The sequence below is a fragment of the Athene noctua genome, chromosome 24, assembly GCF_965140245.1.
Source record: "Athene noctua chromosome 24, bAthNoc1.hap1.1, whole genome shotgun sequence".
NCBI classification, from domain to species: Eukaryota; Metazoa; Chordata; class Aves; order Strigiformes; family Strigidae; genus Athene; species Athene noctua.
The window spans coordinates 3,493,498-3,506,969 of NC_134060.1; the positions used below are offsets into that span (position 1 = coordinate 3,493,498).

The 13,472-nt window shown below is 49.1% G+C and overlaps 1 protein-coding gene across 1 annotated transcript in view; it reads left to right on the forward strand.

Annotated features, from left to right (window-relative positions):
- GRHL3 (grainyhead like transcription factor 3) overlaps positions 1-12,116 on the forward strand; it is a 28,424-nt gene extending 16,308 nt beyond the window's left edge. The window contains exons 7-16 of the mRNA XM_074926114.1: positions 727-838; positions 1,539-1,633; positions 3,329-3,487; positions 4,062-4,140; positions 4,541-4,674; positions 5,536-5,570; positions 6,258-6,346; positions 6,494-6,579; positions 7,733-7,797; positions 11,922-12,116. Of these exons, the coding sequence (XP_074782215.1) occupies positions 727-838; positions 1,539-1,633; positions 3,329-3,487; positions 4,062-4,140; positions 4,541-4,674; positions 5,536-5,570; positions 6,258-6,346; positions 6,494-6,579; positions 7,733-7,797; positions 11,922-12,036 (969 nt within the window). The 3' untranslated portion in view covers positions 12,037-12,116. The remainder of the gene's footprint in view (positions 1-726; positions 839-1,538; positions 1,634-3,328; positions 3,488-4,061; positions 4,141-4,540; positions 4,675-5,535; positions 5,571-6,257; positions 6,347-6,493; positions 6,580-7,732; positions 7,798-11,921) is intronic.
- Positions 12,117-13,472: the final 1,356 nt, after the last annotated feature.

Consider the following 13,472-nt stretch of genomic DNA (forward strand, 5'->3'; position numbering starts at 1 on the left):
TGTACTGGCCTGGGAACAGAGCTGAACATGAACGGTAATGGCTTTGTGGCTCATGTTGGCTTAAAGCAATGAATGGGATGGATTCACTCATAGCAAGCTAATCCTCTGATGCACAGCAGCAGCCTTCATGTTACCTGGCAGTTGAAACCTTTCACAGTAAGGTCGGGGATGCACAAAAGTCCTCCCTAGCCAGTGGCTGGCTGGATGCCCTGGTGGGAAGACTTCTGAGCTAGAGAGGGGTTCCCCATCTTGCTCCACCCCTGAGACTAAACTGAGCTTGAATTCCCAGCAAAGAAACCTGGTCCTCCAATCCTGGGCAGTATTTAAGGGCTAGTCTTTGGACATCTCAAGACTTACAGGATTCCTAAAACTAAGAACGTCTAGAACCATTTAGGCTCTCCCAGCCTGATACTTGCTGCAGCACTGTTAATGTCCCTCCAGTGCAGGATCCTTGTACGCCTTGGTGTCAATGGAAATGCATGGGCAGTGCAATTAGGGGGCATACAGGGCATCTCAGTTTTGCTTCTGGCTCTGCCACTGCCTCCTGCCTGCCCGTGTTCGAGTCCCTTCCCTCACCTGCCTCAGTTTCCCCAGCTATAAAACATTAACAGTGACACTAAGCTGCCTTTGGCCAGTGCCTGGATGCACTGGATGGAAAGGGCAGCAAGGGCACCAAGCCTTACCCTGCTGTGTGTTCTGATATGGGATATGGTCGCTGTGTTACAGAGTGTTGTGATGATTGTTTTTGACAATGAAAAGATCCCGACGGAGCAGCTCAAGTTCTGGAAGCACTGGCATTCCCGCCAGCCCACGGCCAAGCAGAGGGTCATTGATGTTGGTATGAGCGGGGCTGACTGATTGCAATGGCTGGGAGGGGTTGATAATTTCTAGCACCATTTTACTGCATTTCCAGTAGACAGTAACAGAAGTTGAAGCTCCAGAATCTGGCCTGGGGGAAAGCAGGGAGGAGCAGGCTGATCTGCTGACTTCAGATCCTTTCTGGCTGAGGAGCTCTTGCAGGTTTAAGATGGTGTTTCCCAAGTGTAGGGACCAAGATACATCAAAGAACCGCCTCAGACTGAGAGACAGAAACTGCTGAACAATTCTCTCTCTTACAGATGTGACCCATGGCCTCTTGGATTCTAGGAATCTGAGCTAGAAAAGGCTTTGCTACTGCTTGTCCTTCTCCACTGCCACCACACAGGCTTTACAGTGTGTTATGCTTGGCCGGAGGTTTTGTCTGTCTAGCTGAGCTCAGAGTGAGGCACACAGCTTGAATTTAGAAGCAATCTACCTTGACTTTGCATAACATCACTACTCAAATAGCAATCACCAGCCAATAGTTTTGAGTCATTTCTGGCCTATCCCTCACATACACACACGAAGGTTGATCCAGTGGTATCGAGGACGGCCTCTGTCATATTACAAGGCTTCTTTTAGCCTTGGAGTCAGAGCCAGCCTCTGGGGGAGTGGAGAGCCTAGGGAATGTAACCAGTTTTGCTTCTCCATTATAAACTGCTTCTCCAATTGCATTTCAGCTGACTGTAAAGAAAACTTCAACACAGTGCAGAACATCGAGGAGCTAGCCTACAACGCTCTGTCCTTCGTGTGGAACATCCACGAAGAAGCAAAGGTACAAACTGCTTGTGGAAGGGATACAGGAAGCCTTGGTCCACAGCAAAACTGTAGCCTCCTTTCTGACAGCCCAGGCATGCTCCCCCCACTTCTCAGCTGAAAGACAGAGTTTCAAATCCAAACAATGCCATTCCAGTGGCCCCACGTAGTGTTTGTCTGCCAGGACAGTGGGGAAGGACATCATGTTTCTCTGTGTGTTTAAGCATTGCCATTAGCTAATAGACACTCTGGGTACACCTGAGACTGGCTCAGAGATGTTTTTTTAGTGCTGATGGATAACTCTGAAGAAAGCCTTTTGCAGCAGGCAGCCTAGATCAGGGCTTTACTCACATGTAGGTGAAGCCTACTTAAATAAACCACAGCTTAGGGAACAAAGACGCTCCTTTCAAGGCAGCATTTTGATGCAGAAATGACTGACCACCCTTCTGTGGCTTGTGTGATGTGGAAGGGAGCCAGGCAGGTCACAAGATCCCTTTTGACCTTAAAAAATCCATAAAGCTTATATCAACATCTTTCCAGCTCTGATGTCTCTTCTGCATCTCTTCAGAGTCTCTCATTAACACTTTGTTTCTAGTGCGGATTGAAAGGAAGGTATAAAAAAAGATGAAGTAACTAAGAAAAAAAGAAAAGCATAAATACCCCATCTCTCTGAAGCTGGTAGCTTGGGAAAACTCTGGTTTGCTTTGGGATCTCAATAAGCCCTTCTTTTAGCCCAAAGGCGACCTTGGTCTTTTACAACCCAAGAGGTTAACAAATGTCTTCAAGGCAAAGTTGTCAGAAATGGAAATATGTCAGGTATGTGGCAAGCCCTTGGGGGAACCTCAGCAAAACTGGATTTAACTCTTAGCAGAAACTCTGTACATGCACTGGCCTGGGGCAGGTAAAGGTGAGACTTCAGAGAGCTGCTGAGGGCTGGGAGCCGAGACAGGAGGGGTCAGGTATTTGGGTTGTCTGTAGCACCTGTTACTTCTCTTCTTGCAATTAAACTTCACACCACAGTGAAGTGGTTTTCTTTTCTATATATAGGTACTGACTAGATCTGACATTAGGTTTCAGGGCTGAAATCTTCAGCCAAAGCCCTGCTGCGGGAGCTGTGGGAGCTTCTCCAGCTGTAATTCTGTCTCCAGACTCTAGGAAAAATTTTAAGATCACAAAAATGAGTTGGTAACTTGGAGAGACAATGTGGATTATGCCTGTGCTCAGCTTTTTTTTCAGAAGTTTCCACTGGAGTTAACTCCATCCTAGTGATAAAGGAGACCAGTGTGTGATGAATATTTATTTAACTGGCAGCAATGATTTGTAATTCCTGAAGCTGTAGTCTAGCCCTCCTCCCTCCCTCCAGGGCCCTGCTGTCTGAGGGTCCCTTGTTCAAATGGAAGATCAGAAATATCATCAAGAACAACCCCAGGCAGACTTTGCATCTGGTCTGAGACTTGCCTGAGCTGATGAGTGGATAGTCTGGGTGTTACTGAGGAGATGGAGAGCTGTAGTAGGTGTGGGGGAGACTGTGGCTCGGGAGGACAGTGGTTGTGCTCAGGTGGGAAACCAACAGCTCACATGCTTGGCTGACGCTGGAAGGGTTGGAAGGGTGTCTCAGTAGCTGCTTTTGATCCTACCCACTGCTCTCATTGCTGTTTTGAGAATAATGTTTTCAGCACCAACAAGCTGTATCAATCTCTGTTCCTATTTGCAGGTATTTATTGGAGTGAATTGCCTGAGCACTGACTTCTCCTCCCAGAAAGGAGTGAAGGGTGTCCCGCTCAACCTCCAGATAGACACTTACGACTACGGCAACGGAACCAGCCAGCTGGTGCACCGCGCCGTCTGCCAGATCAAGATATTTTGTGATAAGGTAGAACACTGCTTTTCCATCAGGTTGTCCAGGAGGAGTTTTAAGCTGGTGGCCAGTGACTCCACGAGAAAGATCAGAAAGGTTGTGAGAATCTAGAAGAGCCTGGAGGTCAGGGCTGAGGAATGGAGATGGTTAACCCCCTCAGCTGAGTGAGACAGAACAGCGGGGATGTGTCTGCACTGCTGAGGCCTTTGAGCAGAGTCGTTAGGAAGTTTTCCCCACATCAGACCTACATGGGACTGTGCCTCATAACAAACTCTATTTTTGACAAGTTTGTAAATAGCAGAAGAGATGAGAATCTCCTTAGAGGTTCTCACCCAGCCTCAGATATCTTCCCATGGAAAAATTTCTCGCAGCTATTTTTGTCAGCATTTTTTATTTTTAAAAGCAAATTTTGTTTTTATTTTAATTTATAAGTATCAGAAAGTTCTGGATGGCTTGTAGAAGGTCTGAGATGAGCATTTTTGAACAAAGGCTGCCTTTACCTTAATGTGCTTACCTCCCAGAGGTGGCCAGTGGACCCTCAGTGTTAGAACTGTCAAATGTCCTAATTTTTGCCTTCTCTTCCCCACAGGGAGCAGAGAGGAAAATGAGGGATGATGAAAGGAAACAGTTCAGGAGGAAAGGAAAATGCCTGGACTCCAATAACAATGGTGAGTGCTGGTGTTTGTTACCTGATCCGAAGCGTGTTGAAATCCATGTAGGCTTGTCCGTTAACTTCCACAAGATCTGGCGCTGGGTATTTCCAAGCCTGATGAGATCAGCACCATTCAGAAATACCTTGTCAGTCAGGTCCTTGGCTGGTCTCCTACCAAGACTCTCAAAGCCTTTTATTAATACTAACCAGTTTCTGAATTGTCCTGGGGTCTTGGCAGGGAGCCTTCCCCAAGGGAGGCAGCACTGGGCAAGCCCTGAAGACCTGGTTCTGCAGGGTCCCGTCTGATTTTTAATATTTCTGTTGGGAGACATTGGGCAGGTGCTTTCCCCTGTCTGCATGTTGTTGCCTCGTAAACTGCCGTCTGAGCTGAGATGAACTGGACTTTCCATCTGTAGGTCTGAAAGGCTGTTTGCTCTCTGGCTTCAGAGGGAATGAAATCACGTTCCTGAGGCCAGAGACTGACCTCGAAACCCAGCCAGTCCTGTTTATCCCCAACGTCCATTTTTCAAACCTGCAGAGGTGTGGCACGGTAAGTCCCTTCAAAAAACAACTAACCTGTTGCCCTCATCTGTCACCACCATCATTTTCAAACTGATCAGTCCCCCAGACATGACTTGTGTTATGTAAAAAACCAAAACCAAACCACAATTCTTCTGTGGAAATGTGGTGAACTAGAAGACGTAGCTGTCAGGAGTGGCCTAGATAGTCATGCAGCAGTGATGGGCAAGATAACCTCTCCAGGTTCCTTCCAGCCAGATGCTCCTGTGGTTTACAGGTATCATCTGCAGCTTCCACAGAGGACTGGAGTGGGAGGAAAAATATCAGCAGAAAGTAAACTATAGAAAAATGCAACCATATCAGTCCCTGCATGTGTGGGATATCTCTCACTTGTCCTCTGCCCTTCTCTGTCCCGTCGAGCCTGAGGAAACCTAGACCCAGCCTTCTTTAGAGCTCATCAGTGTTTCCTCAAGAAACAACTGTCTCAGTTTGTCAGAAGGGGGGGAAAAAGCCACCTGTGATGCTACTGTAACATCCTATTGCTGCTGCTGCTGCTGTACGGATACGTCAGCATCCGAAACAGGGTCTAGAAGAATCTGGTTTACAACCAAAGGACTCACCGAGAGAGATATGACCTGTGTTTCGGTCTAGCTAGATATGTGTTCAGGTCTCTTCTAGGCAGAGGAGGAGAATCTAGGTAAGTTCTTTATATCAGGTTTCATTTAGTCTAAGAAGCACATACAGATGATCGGGTTTGTGTAGGAGAAATGCAGCAGTGGGAGGAGGGAAACCGTGTTTAAAATGTGCCCATGTTGCCTTCCTCTCCCCAGCTTCATTGGCCCACAATGTTACTGTGCAAACTAACAAGTCAATGTTTCCTTTCCGTTTCAAGGTGCTCCCTCCTGCTGTTCCCAACTCTGCAAACAGGTGAGGATGCAGCAGTATCCAGCAGCTGCTCTGTTTCTTTGCGTACGTCACGGCCGTTTGATATCCATAGGCAGTGTACATCTACAGGTGCAAAATAACACAGCAGCGTCTCCTTGGTGCCCTTGAGTGTCAAAATATGTGTCACCCTTTGGCCTGGAAGGGACTCAAGGGGTGCAGAAACACAGAGAGGTTTCCTTCCCTGCCAGTGAGCCAAGAGTCTGCTCAGTGACTGTCCTTATTGCGATAGTGTTTGAAAGAGGGGAGGGAAAAAAACCTCACAGACCTATCACTGAAAGGTTCAAGTAGCCAGAGGCAGATATTGCTGTAAAATAAACCGGAATGAAGTAGAAATCACACTCGTAATGTGCAGAGTGAGGAGAACCAGTGTTTACCCTAGGCTTGATCCAGTGATATCAATAGTCTAGTGATATCCATAGAGAAACAATGGTGTGAAGGTGCAAAAGGCTTTTGTTTCTGGTGTGATACCAAAACCACTGCCCGCACTCCCTGAGCTCCCTGTACGCCTTAGGCAGGACCTTGCAGCTCTGGTGCCGTAATTACAGAACCAATAATTAATTGCTGGATGTTTGTTGGAGTAATCGTTCAATCAAAAGTTCAATGGCTGGAATTGTTTTGTTGGCTGCTACTCTTCTGTCCTCTTGAGAGTATTGTATTCCTTTTGCTTAGGCTGCCCTTAAAACGGAGCGGTGCTTCATTCACAGACGAGTTTGACCCGATACCTCCAAAGCAAACCAAGGAGGAAGATCCTCAGAGAGGTAACCCCTGGGATGGGAACTCTTCCTGAACGTAGTGTCTCGTTTGATTCAAGTAACCTTGGATCTTGAATCACGTGAGGCCGCATCCCTCTGAGAACGTGCTGTGGTGGAGAGCCCTGACGCAGTGCTCTGCTCTCTCTCTTCCAGTCCTGTTGTACGTGCGGAGGGAGTCAGAGGAAGTGTTTGACGCTCTCATGTTGAAGACACCAGATCTCCAGGGCCTCAGAACAGCTGTAAGTGTTGTCAAAAAACTGCAGCACGTGAACAAACTGCGGATAAAAGGGACAAGGGTACTTGGTATGTAGGAAGCTGGATAGGAGACTGTTCAAATCTCATGTCTGCTTTCTCTTGAGAATGGAAATGGAAATTGTGAGTAGCAGGTGAATTCTACCCACAGCTCCTGGCATGGGTTGTGTGTTTAGTGCTGCAGCAGGGAAGAACACACCTTATAGTGAGATGTTTTGTTCAGATCATAAGTCTTCTCTCGTGACAACACACTCATCTTTTCCATTGTAAAACTCCCTTTCCCGTCTCAAGGCTGCAGATGTGCACTCTGAAGCCAATTCTGGCCTCATGCTGGAATTCCCTAGGTTATGTTTGAGGAGCACACAGACATATTTCTGTGATGATTATCAGCAGCATCTCTGATAACCCCCCTCTCTTTGGAGATTGCTGGGAAGGAAACAAACAATAAACCTCCCAGATTTGGGGTTGCTTTATGGCTGCATTTTAAGCTCTGTTGGTTTTACAAACTTTTAAAAATAGAGAGTTTGAAAAATGTCAGCACAGAGGATTCTTTGCCATCTTCTCCCTTCCCCCATCCTTCACCACAAAGAGTCAAAAACCTATAAAGAAAATGCTTGTGAAAAAGCTACAAAACTCCCGTCATCCTCAGACTGTAACTGTGCTGCCTAGGAGAGGTTGGCAGGAAAGTTTTGCAGCTCAGGTAAAAACGAAGCAAAAGCTGCAGTTGGGTGCATCCACAGCAGATGCAGACCAACACTTTCTGTGGTTTCTCTCACCTTTGGATGCACCAGCAAAGGAAGAGCTCAGCGCTCTCTGTGCCCAGCAGGTTGATGCATCAAGGCCCAAACAGGCCAGGGAATGAGAGAAAAAAATGAAGATTGTTCCCCAAGGTTCCTGGCCTGGCAGTAGCCGCCAGAAAGAGAACCAAGGCCAAGCTGCAGCCTGTCCATCTGCCCACGGCAGGACACAGACATGTTCAAATCGTCCTGTTCAGATCATTGCTTCAACCCTTTTTTTCTCAAGTAAAAGGGAGGGGGGAATCCTTTGGGGCTGAATAGCCCTGGCTCAGTGTTATCTTTGATTTTTATCATAGGAATTTAATTTTACAAGTACAAAGAATTGCCATGTTTTCTCTCACAGATTTCAGAAAAATATGGGCTTCCTGAAGAAAGCATTTATAAAGTCTACAAAAAATGCAAAAGAGGGTAAGCTAATCTCTCATCTGCTTTCATGCAGTGCCTCTAAAACCCCATTCTCTTTGGTACCCTGCCATAGGCTGAAATAGCGTTTTAACAAGATAATAAAAAGTAAAGCCATGTGAGTCTGTGCTATTTGGAGCATATAAAAGTCGGATCTTTCTGGGCTTTAAAGATTTGGGATAATGCTTGTTTGTATTATATTTGTTTGGAGTGTAAAGTCTCCCAAGAAAAGGAAGTTGGATGAAGGAGGAATTGTTTGGGTACTTTTAATGGGTGATCCTTTGCGTCTCAGTCTGAAAGCCTGAGGTTATGGAGAACTTATCTTGCTGCCATCAGAGAGGTATAAATGTTTGCTTCTCCAAACCAAGTGCCTAAGTGTCCCTGGCCCAGAAGGAGACTGTACTGGCTACATAAGAGTGTGGGCACCCCCAGTGGAGAAGAGGGGAGATCTGAGGGGGGGTGGCTGGTCCCAGCTTTGCCATCCCATCCCCAGAGCAGGGAGGTCGGTAGGAAACTTCACACTCGTTTTGGGGGGTGATGGCTTGGACCCTTCTGGGCACTGGTGCCTCTTGTGCAGCCCCAGTACAGACATGCAGGTCCCAGTTGAGGTGCTTGTCAGGCTCTGCTGGGGTGAGGTTTGCAGTAAACGGGAAATGGTTTCTCAAGTGATTTCAACGTGGTGTTTATTAGTGACCAATCCACATTGATCTCCCCCGTGGCTGGGGGGGAACCCGCCGCTGAGTCTTCTGTTGGTGTGGAGCCTTGTGCTGCTTTCAGAAATGTTTTCCGGACTAAGAACTCCCTCTGGGTTGTCCCCATCTCTGGCAGTGAGTTCTCCCTTCAGCTGATGGAAAGGGAACAACTCATAAACTCCCAAGCTTATTTTCATAAAGCTATATCCAGAGCCCTTCTTGCAGAGCGAGCGAGATATAATCGGGCTTTGCAAGCAGCCAGTGACTGCCTGGGAGATGAACTCATTGTTGTTGCTGGCCCTGGTCCAGAGTTTGAGCATGGGGAGAGACAGGCAGAAAAGCCGGGCTGACGACAGGCCCCGCGTCGTGCAGCCCTGCTGTTCTCACCCGCACGGCCCCCCCAGGAGGCGGGGGAACAGAACAAGGAAAGGAGAGGCCTTGGGAGCTGAAGGTTAAGCCAAAGCTCTGCTTCTGCATTTGCTTTCTGGTGACAGGGAGATGAGAAAGTCCTAAAGCTCCTCGGATGGGATCTCCCAACTCGTGTAGCATCACCATAACCTGGTTGCCTTGGGCAGGGTTGGAGGAGCTTGGAGGGGGAGAGGTGGTGGTTTCTCCTCTGTGCTGTGAGGTGGTGTCACTGAACTGGGAAGCTGTTAGAACCCCCTCACCTCTAAATCCACAACCTTTCCCCATTTAGGAGGATTTTCAGATACGGTCCTAATTTTAAGATGAGGGGTGGGCCATAGTGAGGTATTTGAATTTCTCAGGAGGCTCTTCCACCTGTTCCTGAGCTCTGGGCCCTCAGTGCCGTCAGATGCTGCTCATCCACTAGCCCCAGAAATGGAAATTTTTTCCCCAAATAAAAAGAGCAACACTGACTGTATGGGACAACCCTCAAGAGACGGGTTGTCCCATACACCTTCAGTCAGAGAATGCCTCGAGCCTGGTCTTGAAGAACAAGTGTGAAGGACAGGGGTGCTCAGTTTATTATTACAGCTTCAGGACTGAGCCAAAACTCAGGTGTGTCAGCTGTGGTTCTGGCATGTGATGTGGCCATCCCAGGTCACCGGGCTGCCACCACACAGCGACTCCTCTCAGCTTGGGCTGGAGTTTTCTGAACCCGCTGACTGTGAGCATCTGTGTGGCAAGAGAGATCCGGGCACTAATGAGTTTGGAGGTGGACCAGGAAATGGCACTGCTGCAGGGGAGAGGCCACCTCTACTTTGTTTTGCTTTGGTTTTGTTTATTACTTGATCTGATAAGGAGCAAATGTTGTTTAATAATGATTGGGGGGAAAAACAGGCAGATGTCCTTTCCATCTCCTTCCCAAAATGGTGGAGCAAAGAGGTATCTAATGAAAAGGCAACACCTGGAAATGAGATTAAAAACTAAATAAATTTGACAGCTAGTTTAATGAAAGCTGGGCATGACTGATGCTGTAGGTTATTGCTGGAGAGTGGGGGACATACAAGACTTTCTTCAGCCTACGAGGTGGCAGGGTCAGACACTGTTTCCTGCTCCCCCAGATTTAATTTTCCTTTGAATAATTTTATCCTATTGCTCCACCCTAAACAATCCTCTCTTGGTAATTACAGCTTGAGGGTCAGATCTTCATCTGGTGCAAACCAGTGAAGCTCAGTGGTACTACCTGGGTTTAGAGCAGGTGAGGACCCACTGTCAGCCACGGGCCTCCTCAGTGTGATGAGCTCACTCGCGTGAACTTAGTCCCAGGGTGACTCAAGAACAATAATAAGTAATTTCGTATCTTGGTGAGGTTTGGTCTAGAAAAACAATACAGGGCTCAGATTCCTAATCAACACTCCCTTGAATCTTTTGTGGTTGAGAAATCAGATGGAAGCGCAGTAGCAAGAGGCCCAGGTGACTTCTCTGGCTCCCTGCACTAAGATAGCCAGAGATAACTGGGGCAGCTTTGTCACAAGGCTTTTTGTGACACCCCCCCCCTTGGGAATCCGCACCGGCTCCCTGGGGGCGCCCGGGCTTGGGGACCTGAGCCCCGTGTCCGCAGGCAGCCCCAGTGCTGCCCCTCGCCGGTGCCGGGAGGTGGGGTGGGTGGCCAGGAGGGTTACGATTCCCCAGGAAGCCCCTGGAACAGCGTCAGGCCCCGTGTCTGAGCTGGCTGCAGTGCCCCTCCCTGGCCGGGCCGTAGCCTGTTGGTGAAGAGGTTTATGTGCTGCTGAAAGGCTGCGCGGGGTCGAGCCCGGGGACAGAGCTGACACCAGCACAGACTGGACACGGGGACAGAGCTCCCACCTCCTCCTCTGCAGTTGAGGCACGCTGGGCCAGGGCTGTGGCCAGAGGCATCCCCCAGAGGGATCCAGGGCCTCGTGTTTGTGCTTGTTGCACAGTTGGATTTGTTCAATGCTCAGCCTTTTCTTTTTTTTGTTTTTAATCTTGGCTTGTGGAGTGTTGCACAATTAATGCTATTGCCCCATTAATGACCCCAGCAGGAACCTGGAGGGGATGTGCTTTCTGCAAGAGAAAGATAATTTGTTCTCTTTGTTTCCTCCAAACGGTTACAAATTTCACATCTGATTTATGGGAACGCAGTGGGGTGATGCAAAGCTGCCCCGTTACTTTCATCACAGTAACGCGGGGCTCTCGCCTGGCACAGAACTGCAGCCTCAGGTTTAAATCAGCTGTTGAAATGTTTCCTTCTCCCCGCGTCTCCACGTAATCCATTCCAGGTCAGCACAGCTGGGAGCTACAGCAGGGTTTTGGAGATGTGCCCTTGAGCGCTGGGAGGAATTTGCCACCGGCTGGCCCAGCTGGCTGCGTACCCTCAGCCCCCTCCCGGAAAGGGCTCCCGGGCAACGCTCAGGGCTCCTCTGCGTGGCAGGTTGGGCTGGATGAGGGAAAGGCTTCCATCTGCTCCCCAGGGAGTCTTAGCTTGTTCAGAATAACGCACCCCTAAAAGCACCTGGGCAAGAAGTGAGGAGTGAGCAGTTCTGCTCTAAATTCACACCCTGCTGTAATCCAGATTAATTTGCCTGTGTAGCAAACGCTGGGCCTAGGCATGTCAAGGGTAGCATTGCGAAAAGCTCTGCAGGTTGGGTTGGGTTTTTTTTTGTTGTTGTATCGTGGCTTTAATTTGAGGGGCTGAGCCCCTGAAGTTGGGTTATGGGGACGCTGCAGGTGCCTTCCTGTGCCGGCCCGGGGCTGGGATCCCAGAGCAGCCCAGCCTGGCTGGCAGCGAGGAGCGTGGCTGCGGTAACGCGACGCCGATCTAACACGGTGACTCTGAATGGGAATTTTGTGTGGAGACATTTCAGAGAGGGCCACGAGGCTTTGTCGGTGATGTTATTTCTAGTTCATGATGGGGGACCCTGAGCGTGCGGGAGTGTCCAGCCCTCCCCACTAAGCTGCTCCACAAACCTTTCTCTGTCTGCGTGTGACCCAGCCCTTCTCCCTCTCCTGTAGGATCCTGGTGAACATGGACAACAACATCATCCAGCACTACAGCAACCACATGGCCTTCCTCCTGGACATGGTGGAAGCCGAGGACAAGTTCCAGATCATCCTCAAGGAGCTATAAAGAGCCACAGGCAGCACTTACTGGGACTTCTCTCCAAGCCGGCAAGTTTGACCCAACAGAGCTCAGCCTAGTGCCTCAACTTGTTGCCTTTACTTGAATATTGCCTCTGGGGAGGACCTCGGCCTCGCGGGGCCGGGCCGGAGACTGCTTGGAAGATCTGTTATCGATGTGAACATGGAACTTCTCTCTGTTGAGTTTATTATTATTATTATTTTTTATTTTATTTTATTCCCTTCTGGCGATGGGCCTGACCTCCTGTTTCACAGCTGGGACGGTGCAGCTACCCCAACACGGCTGTCGGAGCTGGGGCAGGGCAGGGGACTGCCTCTGCTCTGTTTGCCTTGGCCCGTGACTGATCCAGCCCTCGGCTTTGGCTTTCTCCCAAACCACCGGTCATGCAGAACCTTCAAACCATTTCCAGCAGGGCTGAGCCCAGCTCTGAGCTTCTCTCTGGCCACAGAGACTTTCACAGATGCATTTAAAACTCACTGTCAAACGGACACTGCCTGCTCCCACCCCCCAACCCTGCCGTATCTCTGAGTGTAAATACCACGAAGGCCTCCATAGCCCTTGTTTATACATTTCTGATGTATTGTTCCTTTTATATTTTATATATGTATAAATATGCATTGTTTTATATTTGACTCAGTACGGTGACACAGAGCATTTCAAACACAGGCTGCTTCACATTTCTCCGTGAACTCCTTTTGTAACTGTGTTGTTGGTTTTGTTGTTTTGGATATTCCGTAGTAATAAAGGTTCAAAGATGGGAAATGAACTGTTTTCACCCAGCTCCGGAGGTTGGAGTTGGGAAGGGCCGGGCAGGCGCCAGGGCAGGGAGGTGACCGTGAGGCCCAGGGAGGGCTCCAGGCTGGGTTTGCACCACAGGCCCTTCCGCAGCACGAGGCCTTTGTGGGTCCGAGCTGGCTCTTGGTGAAGGGGTGTGAGCTCCTGCCTGCAGCTCCTGCCTGCAGCTCCTGCCTCCCCCATGCAGGCAGCATACGCCTGGGTTCCTCCTCTGCCTCCCCCCCACGGTGGGTGGGGGTTACTGAGCATCCAGGTGCATCCCTTCGACGGAGGGATGACGTTACACAGATCTGGAGAAATTTTAAGCAAGTCAAAAAGAAATGCTCTGGTTTACTTCTTCTCCCAGGAGGAGCCGCTCAGCCTCCATCTTTTGGGGAGGTGCATACCTGCTTCCAGGTGCTGCGCTGGCTGTTTGAACCCCTCACACCTGCTCTCTCTGGGACACTAGTCCTTCACCCCTGGGCTAAAATTGCCTGCAGCTGCTTCCCATTTAGGTCAAAAAAATACCAAGGGGAGTCCTGTATTTTCTAATTAATCCTCTGACCAGTGAAAACCAGGCATTTTCCTCTTTCCTCATCATCATCCTCTGCTGTTCTTGTCTGTATCGGCGAGATACACCTGGGCCCCGT